The sequence below is a fragment of the Egretta garzetta genome, unplaced genomic scaffold, assembly GCF_000687185.1.
Source record: "Egretta garzetta isolate BGI_Z169 unplaced genomic scaffold, ASM68718v1 scaffold46, whole genome shotgun sequence".
NCBI lineage: Eukaryota > Metazoa > Chordata > Aves > Pelecaniformes > Ardeidae > Egretta > Egretta garzetta.
In genome coordinates this window covers 3,799,960-3,816,203 of record NW_009260268.1, presented here as the reverse complement: position 1 = coordinate 3,816,203, position 16,244 = coordinate 3,799,960, and the positions used below count along the sequence as shown (strand labels likewise).

General features: G+C 37.9%; 1 protein-coding gene across 5 annotated transcripts in view; it reads right to left on the bottom strand.

Moving 5' to 3' along the window:
* Positions 1–3,046: 3,046 nt before the first annotated feature.
* Positions 3,047–16,244, bottom strand: part of TRAPPC11 (trafficking protein particle complex 11) — a 25,157-nt gene continuing 11,959 nt past the window's right edge. The window contains exons 15-29 of one of the 5 annotated variants that reach the window (XM_035897782.1): positions 15,564–15,625; positions 15,329–15,461; positions 14,455–14,585; positions 13,775–13,930; positions 13,063–13,250; positions 12,225–12,373; positions 10,553–10,674; positions 9,772–9,891; positions 9,347–9,412; positions 9,089–9,245; positions 7,885–7,993; positions 7,072–7,163; positions 6,053–6,186; positions 5,504–5,671; positions 3,047–4,088 (exon numbers count right to left, since the gene is read on the bottom strand). In XM_035897782.1, the coding sequence (XP_035753675.1) occupies positions 4,044–4,088; positions 5,504–5,671; positions 6,053–6,186; positions 7,072–7,163; positions 7,885–7,993; positions 9,089–9,245; positions 9,347–9,412; positions 9,772–9,891; positions 10,553–10,674; positions 12,225–12,373; positions 13,063–13,250; positions 13,775–13,930; positions 14,455–14,585; positions 15,329–15,461; positions 15,564–15,625 (1,832 nt within the window). In that variant the 3' untranslated portion in view covers positions 3,047–4,043. Of the gene's footprint in view, positions 4,089–5,503; positions 5,672–6,052; positions 6,187–7,071; positions 7,164–7,884; positions 7,994–9,088; positions 9,271–9,346; positions 9,413–9,771; positions 9,892–10,552; positions 10,675–12,224; positions 12,374–13,062; positions 13,251–13,774; positions 13,931–14,454; positions 14,586–15,328; positions 15,462–15,563; positions 15,626–16,244 lie in introns of those variants that run through there. The other 4 variants (XM_009642400.2, XM_035897783.1, XM_035897784.1 and 1 more) reach the window with 4 other exon arrangements.

Below are 16,244 nucleotides of genomic sequence, written 5' to 3'. Positions count from 1 at the left end.
CAAAGTAAGGGCTTTCCCAGGAGTGCTTTGCCCCAAACGAGCAGAAAGCCAAGGCATGCCTGACAGCTGAGGTACAAGGGGTCCAGGAAAGGCAGCAGACCAGTCAGTCCCCTGGCTAATTGCAAAAATCAGGGCTCATTCTAGAGGAAACTTGCAGAACTTTGAGAGAACACACTTATCAGGACATACAATAACACGTGCAGAGACAAGCAAGCAAGCAGGAAAGTGTCCTGCCTGGGTTTGAAGGGAAACTTCCAGCAACCTCCTTGTGAAGCGGGGACCTCGCTCCCACCAAGCCCCCTCCAGCAGCAAGGGGAAGGGCACCCAGTCGCTTTCTGCAGGGATGGAACCTTTGCTGGTAGAGAGATCGATCAACAGTATCTGAGAAACAGAGCAGAACAGCTGGGATAAGTTTTAACCCATCTGCATATCTGTATGTATATTATCTGAAGTTACCTCTGTGCTTGTTTGCAGAGTGCACAGAGGTGCAGCCTAGTGTACTAGCCCTTAAATTAAGCAGGATTAAACAGGTCCCAGGTGGCACTTAATGCTTCCACTAGGTTTGTTTATCCTTAACTTTTTTTTTAAAAAAATAAATAAAACCTAGGGTTTATTTGAGCAGAAACCTCAAAGCAGTTGAAACTGTTTTTCCCCTTAAGTAGTTTTATCAGACTATAGTACCCAGAACCATCCCCACCAAGAGCTCTGAAGAACCAATTCCCTAAAATTGTTTTACATATTATATAAACTTATTTTCTTTAAGCACAAGGGCTAATTGGGACAGATTCTAATTTTTATTGACTCACTTTCAGCAGCACTTTACAGCTCTTCGCCAACCATGTTCCTGGTGAGGTAAGAAGCATTAGGAACTATATGTGAACTATTTTTTTCAGCGTGGTGAGGCAATGGGACAAACCTACAAGCTAGTAGAAGCTGCTTCGGTACCCCATTGAGCAGAGGTCTGTCAGGGCATACCTGATAACCTGAAAGCAGAGAGATGCAAAGCGATCTGCATAGTCATCCTCAATTTGGGAAAGCTGAACACGCTTCGTGACAAGTCCTGCGCAGGTCTCCATCCTCCATTTCAGTTAACCAGGTAAAATACCTAGTACTTGGAACAGAGCAGAGATTACTACTCTTAGCCCTATCGGGTCTCTTGTCAAAAGCATCCCTGAAGGAGGACAGGGAAGGTAGGTTGAGGTAAGACACCCATCTTTGCAGTTGCTCTCCTTTAGCCTAACATCTGTACTGAGAAGATATGAAGGACCAGGAGCTCATTGTTTCTCAGAAAAGGAATCAGCAGAGCAGGTTTAAGGAATGCGATGCTTTTGAGATGGCTTTTTCCTTCCTATGCTACACACTGCAAACTCAAACCTGAAGGAGAGCCACGGCAGAAGTATTCTTACCTAGAGACTTCTAACCACCCAAGGGAAGGCAGAGAAAGTGTGAAGAAAGAGACCTTGTTCATTAGGACGTGCAAAAAGGAAGCTGGTAGAACCTCCAAAACCCCTGGGTAAATCAACAATCTGAGAAGACGTCATGCAAGACCTAAAAATTGATCAGGAATTAAAACCTTTTTTTTCAATCTTTTGCTTTTCCTGAACTTCCTATAACCAGAGTTTAGTGGTCAGAAGCAACGAAGGCGTGGATAGAGTACCTACCTTTGCTCCAGACTTCACTGTAGGTCAGGAGAGCAGAGGTGATGGGACATGTTCTTCCCCTCTCGTGCACTTGGTAGCATAAAAGGGGAGGAGGAAATGATACTGCCAGGGCCAAGTCTCGAGCTCAGCAGCAGTCTGAACACGTGGATCTCAAACCTTTTTTTCCCCTGAAAGCTATTTTTAAACTAGTGTAAATGTAGTTTCTCTTTTCTTTGATGCTTAATTAGTTCCAATTAAAATAGACTACATTTAAGTAGTATACATTGAAGTTTGAACTGTGCTCATCAAAATACAGTAAACAATAAAAAAATGCACTTACCCTGAAATATACGTGCCCTTTATTATCTCCTCAAAACTTCCAAAGGGATTTGGTTTATGAATCACAAACATTCCCCTCAGCATTAGAGTCTTATGAGTCAGTAAGATAGTCATCATTAATCACTCCTCAAGCATTTTTAACAAGGTGGTTCCTGCTTACTGCATGTTTTCATCCACTTCAGCCATCTACACAGCATAGGAGCTGCGCCTAGAGCTTTACAGACAACCAAGACAAAAATCTTTGCTTCATAGTGTTTATAGCTACAACAAGATCACACAAACCAAGAAAAGATTCTTTGCCAATGAAAAGATAAGAATAGAAATTACAACTATGGCAAAGTAGCCAGTAATTTTATTTTTTTTTTTTTACCAAAATAAGAGATAAGTGTGCATTTCTGTATTGTTTGTATACAGTTCCTACTTTTACTACTGACCATTTTAAGTAGAAAGCTATTTACACAATTGACTTAAGACTTTAAGATCATTGTACCCATGAAAGCATTTTATGTCCTCCCCTTTCTCAAAGGAATGCAAATCACTATTTTGCCATTAGACTGTTTCAAGGGGGGGGGGAGGTGGAAAGACATCCCAGTTCTAGACCAAACACTTATACCACTTGCATCAACATGTTTTTTAAGAAGCAGTAGCAGAGGTGCCAGAGTTGCTATAATCTGAGTGGCTACTTAAAAGAAAAAAAAAAAAATTTGGAAGTTAAATACATTTTCCACTCTTAAAGAGATAAAATACCTATTCCATGACTGCCACTTATTTAATGATATTTATGCAAAGAATAAGGAAGGAAGGTTTCATTTGTTCTTCCCAGAACTGTTTGTCAGTCGTTGTCTTTTCCTCCTCTATACAGTGAAAAAAAAAAATTGTTAATATAACTACATCTGTGCTCTGTGGAAAAGCTGTATACGCTCATGCATATTTTTTCAGGACTGCCAATTAGCCTACAGTCCTTTTGCTGGTAAGGAATGTTTACGAGCTTCTCTAATGCTTTTTTCCAACTATTACAGCTGTTATTTTGGACTTTGGTGCCATAAATGAATGGATCACCCCACAAGACAGACCAGAGTTATGAAACAACAGCTGTGAAAACAATGCAATTAAGGACACAGTTCCAGAAGTACTCTGTTACAAGCTGTTTATTAGAACTTCACTTTGACAATAAATAAGGTATTTCCCAAGCAATCAAAATGTAATTATTTAGAAAGTTAAACAACTGAAGTTTTCACAATGCATTTTTTTATATATACATAATTTACTGTATTTTAAACACCAGTTCATCCAGCGCTGTACAACAGTAGGATGTCAATTTCTCAGATTCACACAGCAGGAGACTACCAAGACTTATCGTTAGTCTGGAAGCTGTGCGTGTAAAAATAATGCAAAATCACACCAGCTTCAGGTTGGATAGTCCAACTGTTACGGAAGAATCTCTCTGTTTATTAGACTAGCTGTTGCTGATTCAAATTCTGGCATATGGCTTACCCAGGAGAAATAGTGCCTTTTAGGTTTGTGGCTTTAAAGAACCAGTAAGCCCTTCAATTCCAACAGCACAACATAACCACTTGTAGCTTTCTGTGCTACTGCACACCCAGTTCTGCCCTCAACGCAAGCGGCACAGAACAAACTTCTGTAAGGGATGATCATTTTCAGTGTTGTAAATCTCAGTAAGTACAAACTTTGCACTTCAACTTACTGCTAATTATGAAAATGTATTTCGGTTTTGGTCAAATGAATTAGCATTTCCTCACTTAAATACTCAAGACATTTAATATGCCTTAATAATACTTTTAAGAGTTTGACATTCAAAGTTAATCTCCAAAGAATGTTAAATAAAGCACCAAGTTTTCCCCGCATATTTATTCCTTAAAGAAAGTCTAAGAAAGACAAGTTTGGGTTTGGTTTTTTTTTTTAAATGTTAGTTCTGCTAAGAGTTGTAATTTAAAAATAAAATTTAATTCTTATGGTTTGATGACAGCCATATTTCCAAAGTGAGCTTTATATATTCTGTGCAACATCCCATTTTCTTTAAGTGCAGAGGTACAGGTCTCGAAGTTACGCAGCTGCAATGGAGTTATCATCTGCTTGACGACCCTGAGGCTTTAAGAAAATAAAGATGGAGAATTAAAAAAAAAGGCAAAATACTAAGGCTGTTATGAAACTCACTTTGCAATACATTGTGTTGATCAGTGTTGCTCTAGTACACAAGTGTGGTGTTAAGCCTATCCTCATGTCTAACGGTTTCCAGCGGTAGGACAAACACAGAGGACATCCAACTGAAATTTCAGTTTGGCTCAGTGAGTACATGGTGGAGGCCTCAGCTCCTTAACTGCCCTGTTAAATGCTGAGAGCATCTCCGTACACATTTGGACAGCTCAGCACAAGGCCCGGCTGATCAGAGTCCTGAGTATTACTGCAGTACAAAAAGCCAATAGTTGCCAATGCATAGAACAGGAATGAGACTGGCAGTTTCTCGGATGGAATTTCAAGCAGAATCACTAGAGATGGGAGAGAGCAAGGAGGAAGTTTTAAGGGAGAAAAGGCACCCTTACAATAAGATTTTTTGAGGTCCTGACAACTCCAAAGCAAAAGCAAAGAATTCTGAAGCCTGAGAGGTTCCACAGGAGCATTGAGAACACCACGCTTTTGAGGAAAACAACCTTTTGTACTGACTTAGGAGGACATCTTGACAACCAGTCTAGAAGAGCTACTTTTCACATACACTGTCAATCAGTAAGTTCTCCCTATCTCTTTTGGCTTAAACAAAACTGAAAGAATGCCAGGCCTGTTTCCTGGAAACAGGATTACAGATGTCTGAACAAGTCCATCTCAAGTCATATAAACAAACTTTTCAGGCTCCTTGCTTGCTATGGGTCTGACTAAAGACTGAATACAATAATCTGGAGGCAGAAGCAGTGGAAGAAGAAAGCACTGTTTTGGGAAACTGGATTTAAACGATGCTTAAAAAGCCAAATGAAACCTGCAATCTCTTTTTCATCACTAGTGAACTGTCTTCAATCGTACCACTTAAAAAAAAAGCTAGACTGAGCAATTCACAGAGAGGAGGTGTTATTTAGGGAGGTGTGGGATGCTACAGTGTTTCTGAATCTAGTTATATGGGTTGCTCAAACACTTTTTTTTCAGGAGTGCTACAAATTATGGTATTAAAGTATTTCATTACATTTAGCTCACCCCACTGTACTCAAAATACAGGCAACTTTAGAAGTCATTTTACAGAGTAAGACATTGAATAACAGGGACAGGCTAAGCACATTCAGCTCGTTTATTTAATTGTAACCAAATACCTATTACACTTAAACAGGTTTCCTAAGGATTTTGGTTGATGACACCAATGCACAACCCAAGACTTTTCAAAGCAAGTAACTCTGTTACACACTGGCCATTTTAGTCTGCTTAGAAACACTCAGCTTTGAACAGAGCTGGGATGGTAGTCCCCAAAAACTGAGCAGCCCCACAGGGAGCTTTTAAACACAAGGCTCATCTCAGAGTCTTACCTTTACAAAAATGTGTGTTGGTATGAATCGTCTGAGCAACTGATTCGTGAAGTTTGGGAATCGCAGCAAGTTAACATGAAGAGATGGTAACTGCTGATATCCAGCCATCAGAGGATAGAAGTTATATAACATTTCCTGCTGCGTGCCAGGAAGGATTCTTAATCGGATCTTAAAAAAAGAAAAAAGCCACAAACGTAGGTAAGTTCTGTGACCAAATGCAGTCCTCTGTTTACTTTATATTTATACACCGTTTACTTTCTGAAGTTGGAAAGAATGCAACTACTTTCCTATTCTAGTTAAACTATTACTTCTATACTGGAGCACCATGTCATCCGTAAAGAACATAACAAACAGCTCCTAGTTAAGCTCCCATTTAGCCCTTCTTTAAATGGAGTCTGCATCCACATGCTCTTCCAAACAGAATTTACCATACTCTAAACATCTAAAAACCAATGAGTTTGGCCTCTCTGCACATCTGCGTAAGTCTAATCAATGTGCTCTTCACCACCAGATAAACCAGCAGGATCAGTAGATGTGACAATTTTGTACCTGTTTAAGGCCGGAGAACATGAAGGCATCGCTGGGTTCCACTGACACCTCCACATCCTGGACTAAGTTGGTCTTATTTTGCAGGTGATATCTAACGGGTAGGGATTCTCGGACCCGACCAAATGATGGCAGATCTTTGGAAAGAAAGAAAGCAATTTCAAATACAAAATATATCTTAAGAGTTCCATACATAAAAAATAAGTCTATCGTAATGAGTGGTGAAAAGTTTGAAGAAAAAAAATACAATCACTAGATATCTAAAGCATTTCTGACAAGAAAAAAAAAATGAACAGAACACGATATTATTTCAGCTTTTCAATACCACTTCTTCAACATCTAGTTACAAAACTCCCAACTGCTAATACTGTCCGGTAATTCCAACTAGGAAGTCACTTTGGTTACTGATGGATATTTTCAGCTTACAAAAACCTTATCAGATACTGTCAGGGAGCTCTTTCAAAATAAAACAGGAAAGGATGGTGGAAGAATCTCAGTACAAAAGAAAGCAAACTGAGGAAAGCGTACAAATTCTGTGTGTTCAGTGAGCTCTCCACCCCCCCTCTGCTCTTGTGCAGGTGAAGTGCTAGAAGAGAAACAGTTCACCTGCCCGCAAGCAGCTCCAATTCCCCAGGCTGTTTCTTCCCTGGGATGAAGTCAGGGCGTGGGCGGATGGAACAATGCTTGCCATAGGCACCTAGAGAAACCTACTGGGAAGGTAGCATCAGCAGAGGTAACTCTGGCCCCTGTGCTGCCACGTAACACAGATCAAGCCATTAACAGCTTTTAAGAGAACGTATTCATGTAACTACCTTCCAGTTCTTCCCTTGAATTGAAGGGGGGAAAGCGGGGCAATGCTTGAGACAGTCTAAGCGATGATACAGTTTCCTTCACTAGCTCCGTAACATCCAGCACCAGTTTTCTGTCTTTTGCTACAGTAAATGTAAGCTCTGGATGCTGTAAAAACTTTGGCAGCTCTAAAAATTCTAATTGTGACATATACGTTGCCAAATTAATATTACCTGCATTAACATGGAGGGGAATGCTCTCTACAATCACGTGTGGTAGAGTGATGACTGTACTAACAACAGGTACACTTTCCACAGGCGAACTTCTGCAGATAAAAGTCAAATGCAGACCATGTTGAAAGTTATACAATGTAAAGTATCAAGTGAATACACCAAAAGACCATCACTTATACGCAACTAAACTAAAATTACAGCAATTTCAGTGGTGGAAAGAAAAAACCCAAATCCTTTTATTGGATTGTTTGAAGTGAGCAAAAAGTGCCATAGCATGGAGATAAAACAGCAAAAGGCAAGTAAGAACACTGAACAGCTCTAAAACTAAATAAAAGCAAACCAGAAGATAGATATACCTCAACACTTGTCTTGGAAAACCGAGTGCATACATAAACCCAAAATCGAGGGTGGGAAAATAATTTTCTCATTTAAAAAGTTACTTTGTTTCTACTATCACAAAACTACTCCTCTGACTTGGCTTCTCAAGTGAAGTATTTCATGACCAGAGAAAACTGGGAGTGGAAGGTGACAAAACAGCTTTGTAATTGACTTTAAGATATTACAAAGAAGAAAGCTTCATGGAATGTTAAAACCATAACCACATAATATTTCTCTCAAGTGAAAATATGTATTTATTTAGAAGTCTAATAAGCTAAGCAGTAAGGTCTGAAGTCTACACAGTGCTTGCTACAGGAAAATCCAAACCCAAAAAAAGCCAAAAAACCAAAACCCACCAAAAAAATACCAACTCACCATCATCCCTAAAACAAATCAACTCATTTCCTCTCCCCATCCAAGCCAAGAGATACTTACCTCTTCCAGGAAATGACGTAACATCCAGTTGCTACTCCACTAGCATTACTAACTGGAGGACATCGAAGGCAAAAGCACTCACTGGCACTCTCACCTGTCTGTAAAACAACTATCAGCAAGATTTTGTTTAAAATCAAAGCGTAATCATTACTGCAGAAGCCACCAAGTCTAAAAAACCAGTATGACAAACACAAGTGCTCAGCCCGAAACGCCTCTGAAGGGCTTTGTAAAGCATACCTATGTAATATATAAATTCAATAAAGGCTGTGAAGTATCCCAATACATGAAAGGGAGACATATACAAATATATGACAGTTTACTTTCTGAACAGCATTATGAGGTCTTTCATGTACACACAGAACAAATCATTGCAAATTTAGAGTTCATACACAACCCCTTCACCCCGAAAATAACAGGAATTAAAATTTTACGCTTCTCCCACAGCAAATTCCAAGACATCAGCAGAAGATGCCTCTCATGTTTTAAAATGAAAATGAACACAAACATTTCTCCTCTCCCACCCAAACAGATGGAAGGTGGGGAAGAAGAAACAAGAAAAATATACTTGCTTTGAGTTTTCACTATTTTTTTCTTCTTTATCTTTCTCCACATGAATAAACAAAAAAGAAAAGTACCTTTTCACTTAGAGAGTGATAAAAAAAAAAGTACTAACAAAATAGATATTTCAGTCATTCAAAATTAATCATTAATCTTCATTAAGTCTTATGGGGGTGGGAATCAACCGAACAGCAGATTTCACGTTTTTCAGTTTCATAGTTTCATGACTGCAATCATGGACACGGATCAATTCAGCCTTTGAATGCTGCCTCTATCACATGGTGAAGTGTTTGCATTCCAGAAAGCATACATAGCCCAGAAACACTGGCAATACTGAGTATCTTTTCATATGGATATCTAAGAAGTTGAATATCAGAAGTACTTTCAGGTGCTTTCCCTTATGTCTGTTATATTTAGACTTTTGGTTACCATCTATATTCAAGTCTATTTCCTTGATCTAGTGAAGTAGAACTACATTTTGAAGCACACTACTAACTTGTGTTCTGGCAAACAACTACAGTATTAAGCAGCTTTCTTCTACTTAAAGTTTGATAAGCAAATGTTGTTTAAAAGTTTCCCCCTTTCTTACTCCCAACTTAGCAAAAAGTATCCTCCCGACAAGAGAGCATAGTCTAAGAAAACTTACCATTCTCCACATAGGACTCCAGTTGATCTACTGGTGTCATGGAAGCTGACAGCTGTAGCTGACTGGTTATAATAGTGAGAGGCCAAGGAGAGGCACTCAGGATGTCTGTCATCAGTAAAAATGGTATATCTGCAAATACTCTGTCCAAGTGCTCCAACTGTGAAGACAGACACAAGATCTGGCTATTTCTAACTAAACAGGGTGCAACTCTCGAAAGGGGTATGATTCCAAAATATCAACAACTTTTCAAACATGTACCTTTGTGGAGACAAACTTGACAGCAACATCGAAAGGAAATACTGTTTCTATGGTTACAGTTTCATCCTGTATAGGTAATGAAAAGAGTGGGAAGAAGAGGGTAAAAAAGTTATTTTCAGTTTCAGACCTGACTATTGATGTCAAAGGTTACTAATATAAAATCACTTTTAATCATCATTTTAACAAAGTCCTCCCCAGGACAGAATGTATCCAAGATATTTAATAAATACAGAAAACTTATCTTCTGATTACACTTATTAAACTGCTCACCCTAAATTGGGCTACCATACTGCTGATTTAGCTTTTTTTTTTTTTAATCTACTAGAAAGGTTTCTAAGAAACTTGGAATTACAGCCTTTAGATTGAGAGTATTTCTTGCACTTCATGAATGTATCTTCAGCAACTGGTGCATCTTTACATCCTACCCGGTGACACTTGCACAGGATTTCTTTCCCCTCAACGATAGTGTTGATTAAGTAAGAAACGTAAATCAGAAACATCCTTGCACCAACTGTTCCACAACGAATGTATATTGGTTTTTCCAGCTGCAAAATAAAGGAGACAGTATGAGCCAAGCTATATCTAAATTACATTAATTAGGCCTAGAGCTGTCCAAAACTTGTTAGTCATCTTACTTGGTCCAAGAGGGCAATAGTAGAATGGGTATTATTTTGATCATAAAGAATCTCCTACAACGCATGATCTTAATCATGCAGTGAATGATTTTAATCAGGGTAGCACAGCTCCAGTTGCTTCACTTCTAGTGCTCATTACTTAACAGTACAAGAAAAGAACCATTACCATGTTATATAGGATATACCCAACTTCTAATTTACTAGTCACAATTTGAGTTTGGTGCAACTATTTGATCCTCTACCACGCTGAATCACACTTGCTGACTATTACCATATCTACTGTCAGTTAGGCAGTGCATTTAATTAACAGTTGAGATTAACCTCCTTATTTTATTTCTTATCTCCCAGCTGTATCACCAATGACAGAATATACCTTATTCCCAAATTTAGCCCAAAAGGGGATCTAGCTAAAGAAATAATAAACTACAAGTAAGCAATAGGCAAAACACACCATAAGTATTTATCAGTTCAGATATCTGAAAATAAACTTATGCCCTTCTATGAGAGTCTGTTATTAGTTGATCCCCCTTTTTCTTAATTGCGCTACAGAAAGAAAGTTTTAAGCCTTCACCTTTTCCCCTGGTTGCAAGTCTCCTATAGGGATATCGGGAAGCAGTGCAGGAAAGGAGTCATCGCATGCATCCGTTCCATGAAGAGTCACCTGAGTTTTCTGAGTCAGGTTGGCATCTTGCCCTAGGATTAAAAACAGTCTTCAAATCCACACAGGCTTACATCACAGAAGCGTGAAAACAATAACTAAAAAAAAATAAGATATTCATCTCAAAAAGCAATGCATGAGGAATTAACATTGTTCATTCGGTTGAGGGAATCTTTCAAAAGCACCAGCAGAGGGTAGATTTGAGAGCACCCTAAGTTTTCTAAGTTGGAGGGTTCACATCCTGCAAGGTTTTTGTTTCATCTATTTGGGCCAAAAAAAAAAAAAAAAAAAAAAAAAATCTCAATCAGAAATCATATCTAGGTGTTCCCTACCATATACAAAACACAACATGACCATGCAATGGAAGTTTTTCTTGGTACTCTGTATGAAGTAAAAAGGAAGTTTCACAGTTCTGTGACTCTTCTGTTTTCAAAAGCGTGGCTTAATGATTTTACATCTTTTTAAAATTGTTCTTCCACATCTGTGTTGAAAATACATAGAGACAAATGTATAGATGTTAAACGAAACCATTCTTCAGTCAGAGTTTAACTAGAATAATGGCATTACTGCAATCACGTGGGATAATTTGCAAAGCAAAAACAAGCCGCATCTTGCCAAAGAGTTGCGACTATGGAAAAATATATCACCTGCCCTATAAACTGTCGCATTTCAATTGTCCTTTTAATGTAACCAGCCAGCCCGCACTGACCTTGCATATCATGTGTTAAGAGTCAAGTGGGGAAAAAAAAAAATTAAAAATCAAGACCAACTATTAAACACTGCTTTAGTAACCAAGGCCAAACATCCAATTAAGTAAGTTAAAGAACACTCCACTGACTTTAATGAACCATACAACAGTACACGGAATCTAGTTCTATTTCAGAGTACACAGCACATATTGCATCCTGTATGCTAGTGGCTTAAAAATATTTTTGCCTTTTAGCATAATTGCTATAAATAGGGGTACTGAGTATAACATTTGGACTTTACATATTGAAAACTGTCAGCAATAACTACATACAGCTAACTAGGACTTAGACATACAATATTTGCATTTTCTCTTTTTCGTTGGAAGGAATACTGTCTCAGTTCTCCACCACTCCCAAAATTTCAAGTGGTTTAAAAACCAAACCACATTGTCCAGGGCAGGGGAAAAAAGTGAGGGTGGGTGGCAGAGAAAACCCACAAAGACTATACTTAGAAAACATTAATCTAGCACTGTCTAATGCTTTCCCTCAGCAAGAAAAAGATCTATCTCTTGGGAAAAGAAAAATTCAGTTATGAGCAAATTAAATAAAAGGTTAGGAAGGAATACAAAAGCTTTCAAGTTTTCTTTCAAACTGGTAAAGACTTATCTTCTGAAGATACTCACGTAAACACTACTGACAAGCAGTGGTTAAGAACCATAACTGAATGAGTCTGTTAGCTCTTATTTTTACCACTAGTATCTCATCGTTGACAACCTTCACTTTGGTTTGGCTCTCAATTACTGCAGGAGAGACATTTACTGTATTTCTCTGCATTGCATCAAGAACAAGGAGTCAATTAGGAGACTGCTGGATTAAAAGAAAATAACCCCAAATACCTGGCTTTAAACCTGCTGTAAGCTTAACATCTTTGGCCACTGTCTCCTCATGTGACTGGACTGTCACAATCAAACAATACATTTCATTAGTCAGGGCAGGAGGTTCATGACGGAGCTGAACAGAAATGTTTGGCACTCTAGAAATAATCCTTTAAGAGAAAAGACTCGGTTATTGTATGTTGCTTAAATAACAAGTTCTTAAGTCTAGTTTAAAGGAGATTAAAACAGTCTATTGTTTAAGAGAGTTCTGACAACTGGTGGCTTATTCATCTAGGAGGTGCAAGATTCCTGAAAAGCAAGATGATAGGAACAACTCTATAAAACCAATTTGGAACCCCACTAATAAGCACTGATGGTTCAGGTGTTCTGTCAGGAAAGAAAAAAGCACCTCCACTAACAGCAAATTGGATTTCATTCTTTTGAATACATCTAAATTAGCGTTAGCCTGTTCATTAATAATTATTTTCCAATACAGTTTCTTATGGATTCTTTCTCTGTGTGATGGCTTTTGTAAGAGAACAATAACACCTCCTAGTCTGCATAAAAATCTGGGAAAAAGTCTGCCTAGTGGAGCTTGGTAAAGGGAAAAACTAAAGCATACTTGGTATGCTCAGATATCAATGCAAGCTTTTCCTGTACTTCCAGCTATCTTGAACCTCAAAAGTCCTAAAGAATTAAAATAGTACCTATTTTATCCCCAGTTAAGCAAAGACATATAAAAAAGCTCATATTAAAGAAGTCCCAACAAGTCTGTCTTTTTTTTTTTTTAGGTAGAGTGATCAGGACTTCACAGGAGACTCACAGCGATATATCATACATATTTTCAAGTTTTACTCACATAGTGCTTGCCTGAATAGTCAAACTGTCCCAGTGCACTTCATTATCTGGAAGCTTAGGTCTCCGCCTGAAAGAACGTGCTGCCTGCAATGCTTCCTGGGATGAAGCAGCATCTCCACCTGCTCCACGCCAGTTCAGAATCACACATCGGCCAGATTCACTTCCCAGGATCAAATCCACAGAGGTGATCTGACAGACGCAAATTTGAACACATACTGATAACTTTGTCTTCAGATCACCTACTGTAACAATATAGTTTTGCAACATACACATCCTTATTGTGCCTGTGTATCACCAAAAAGCTTCTGGCAGCTTTGCAGACTGAAGACACCTCACCGCTCCAGGATTTCATTTAATGAAACAGTGATGTGAAAAGTATCCGTGCTCATGTGTGCACAGCGTAGTATTTTGTAGCTTCCTACCACCCCATAGTGTTACACCACCTCTCCCACACCCTTTTTTTTCTAGTGTATTACACACTAGAAAAAAAAAAACAACTGAACAAACTTGAAGCAATACTTATGTATTTTGTGATAATTTTTTGCTCTGGTGTGGTCAATAACATTTTACTCTCATTTTTGGTACTTAAGTTTCAAGAATTCAAACATTTTGAACTGCACTGACATTCATAGCTGGTACCAGATTAGAGGCAGCTTTGTAGTTTTGAGTTCTTGTAAGCATCAGTAAGAAAGGCGTAAAACAAATTGACAAACCTCAATCTTCTTTCCTACATCTTCAGTTCTTGCAACAAATTTGAAAGTGAACTTTCTCGTTTTGCCAGGGACTAAGCACATTGTTCCTTGTGATGACTGTTCTAGAATATCACTTTTTTGATATGCTTCTTCTACCACACAGTATTGGTTATAATCCTACAATGGAGGAGTGGGGAAAAAAAGTTGATAAATCCAGAGGTAAGACATCTTGAGAGATTAACGGTAGTATAGCAAATGTTAAGGCTCTGTGTTACTAGATCAAACTATATGGGTTCTTGCTACTTTTCACACTGTGGAAGTTAGACTTAGCAAGTAATTACAGTGCAATTCTTTAACGCAAGATATCCATTATATTAATTAATGTAACTGTGCAAGAACATCAAGAGTAGTAAGACATTAAAATGATCCCTCTGAAACTTTAGAAAGCTTCACAGAGAAACAAAGATATGATAGACAAACTAATCAAACTACATTTGGGAGTTTTATCACAGTACCAGTGTACTTGCCAAAAGTGATAGACAATGCAAAGAGAAAACATACCTTTCCAACTTAAGTATTAACATAATTTTTTTATAAGAACTTCTGATTTTTTTTTTTTGTTTAAAAACAGTAATAGAGATTATTCCATTCTTATAATAAGCTTCTATCAGTAGGTCAGAGGTAAGATAGAACACAGTTACCTGATTATTGAAACCGATGCAGAGCTTAGAAAACCTGATAGGATGAGGACAATCAGCTCTCAAGTATACATCAAACTGCACAGGAACATCAACATGAAAACTAGGAGCAAGAAATTTTGCTTTGCACTGCACTGGAATTAAAAACCAAAACAAAATTAAAACAAAAAACCAAACCATAAACCCAAGAAGTAGGTATTAAACAGATCAAACTACAACATTAAATTCCAGAAGCACACTCTTGAAATAATCGTGGTAAGGATTGCTCTGCATATACACACAAACCAAAGTTTTAAGACTAAGTGGGACAAATTTGGCTACTAGCACAGCCACAGAAAGCCACTTTTCTGCACCTGACTGAAAGCTTTGCAGAGAAGAGAGGCAGACATCCAGCAGAGAAGAAAAAAAAAAAATAAAATTTGTACACTTAGATACACTTCCTTTGTAGGTAATGCTCACTCATGCCCCCTTTACTATGGGGGTTATTACTTGGTATACATTCTGCCCTCTTCCCTCAGGATCGTACTTCAAAGCACAGCAGAGTGGCAGAAGTCTTTCAAAAAGCAAGGGTTTACTACTTCTACAATGTTTAAAGGCATAAGTAGCTTCAGCTAGAAGTTCTGAGGATTTTTTTCCCCTCAGACACAATGCTCAAAGGATTCTTCTTTAGTAATCCATAGTGGGAATAAGAGATCACTGCCTTCTCTCATGATTTCTTATCTTCCTGATTTAGATGAAGAACATAACAGTGCTGAAACTAGAGTTCCAGTGTTGCTGGATTTAATATACACTTTATATTTATTCCTGATTAGTTAATTTTCAAGAGATAAACTACATAAAAATGTATAATCTGGTCTAAATTTCCTTTCTTACTTACCAAATGGTATAAAATCTTGGACTTCTATTGTGAAAACATTGCTGCCTGCCAAGGAAACACGGTCAGCCCACAATTTTTGTGATGTTTTCACAGCAGCAGCGTCACAATCAGGTTCAGGATCAGGGCTTTCGTTCTGTATCCAGACAGAAGATTACAAATAACAATAAAAGGAAGTTACCAAATACCGACCACTCTTAAGATTATTTAAAAGAGTAATAGGACTTTTGCCACTTACCATTAGAACTTTTATCAGATTTTTTTCTATTCGAGATTTCTGATCTTCTTTAAGAGTAGATGCTAGCAAACAGAAAACAAAGATTACAAGACAGAAGCAAGTCCTTTTTTTTAAAAAAAAAAAAAAAACACCTTAAAAATAAAAATAAGTCTTCCCTTCAGATTGCATCTTTCAAAAAACACATTCTGGGCAAAAAAAAAATTCTAACATCTATCTACCAGTAATGAAGGATTAGTTCAGTTTTCAGAATTTCACCCATTTTAAGTGTTTCCTCTTAGTTCCACTGGAACCAAGTAAAATATTTTTTGGTTAGACATGCGTTTCATAATTTATTGGAGGAAAACCCCAAGAGAATATGCCTATACTTTCTTGTTATTTATGTTTAAAAACTGAAGAAACAGCAGAAACCAGAAAAGTCTGGACATGCAAAAGGCAAGCTCAGATTATATTAGAAACAAAAACTAGAGAAGGTGACAGGAAGAAAAAAGGACTTATTGAAATAAGCACTCTTCCCTTGAAGATGAAGAAAGGTGGGTTTGTCTCATTGGCTATTCTATAATATAAAGAAGAGTAGCCTGGCTAGCTAACAGAAGATGCAAACACATTTTTACCACACCTACCCTAACAGTGGTATTAGTTTGCAATTTGGGGCACAAAGAGGATTATTTCTGCAATATCAAG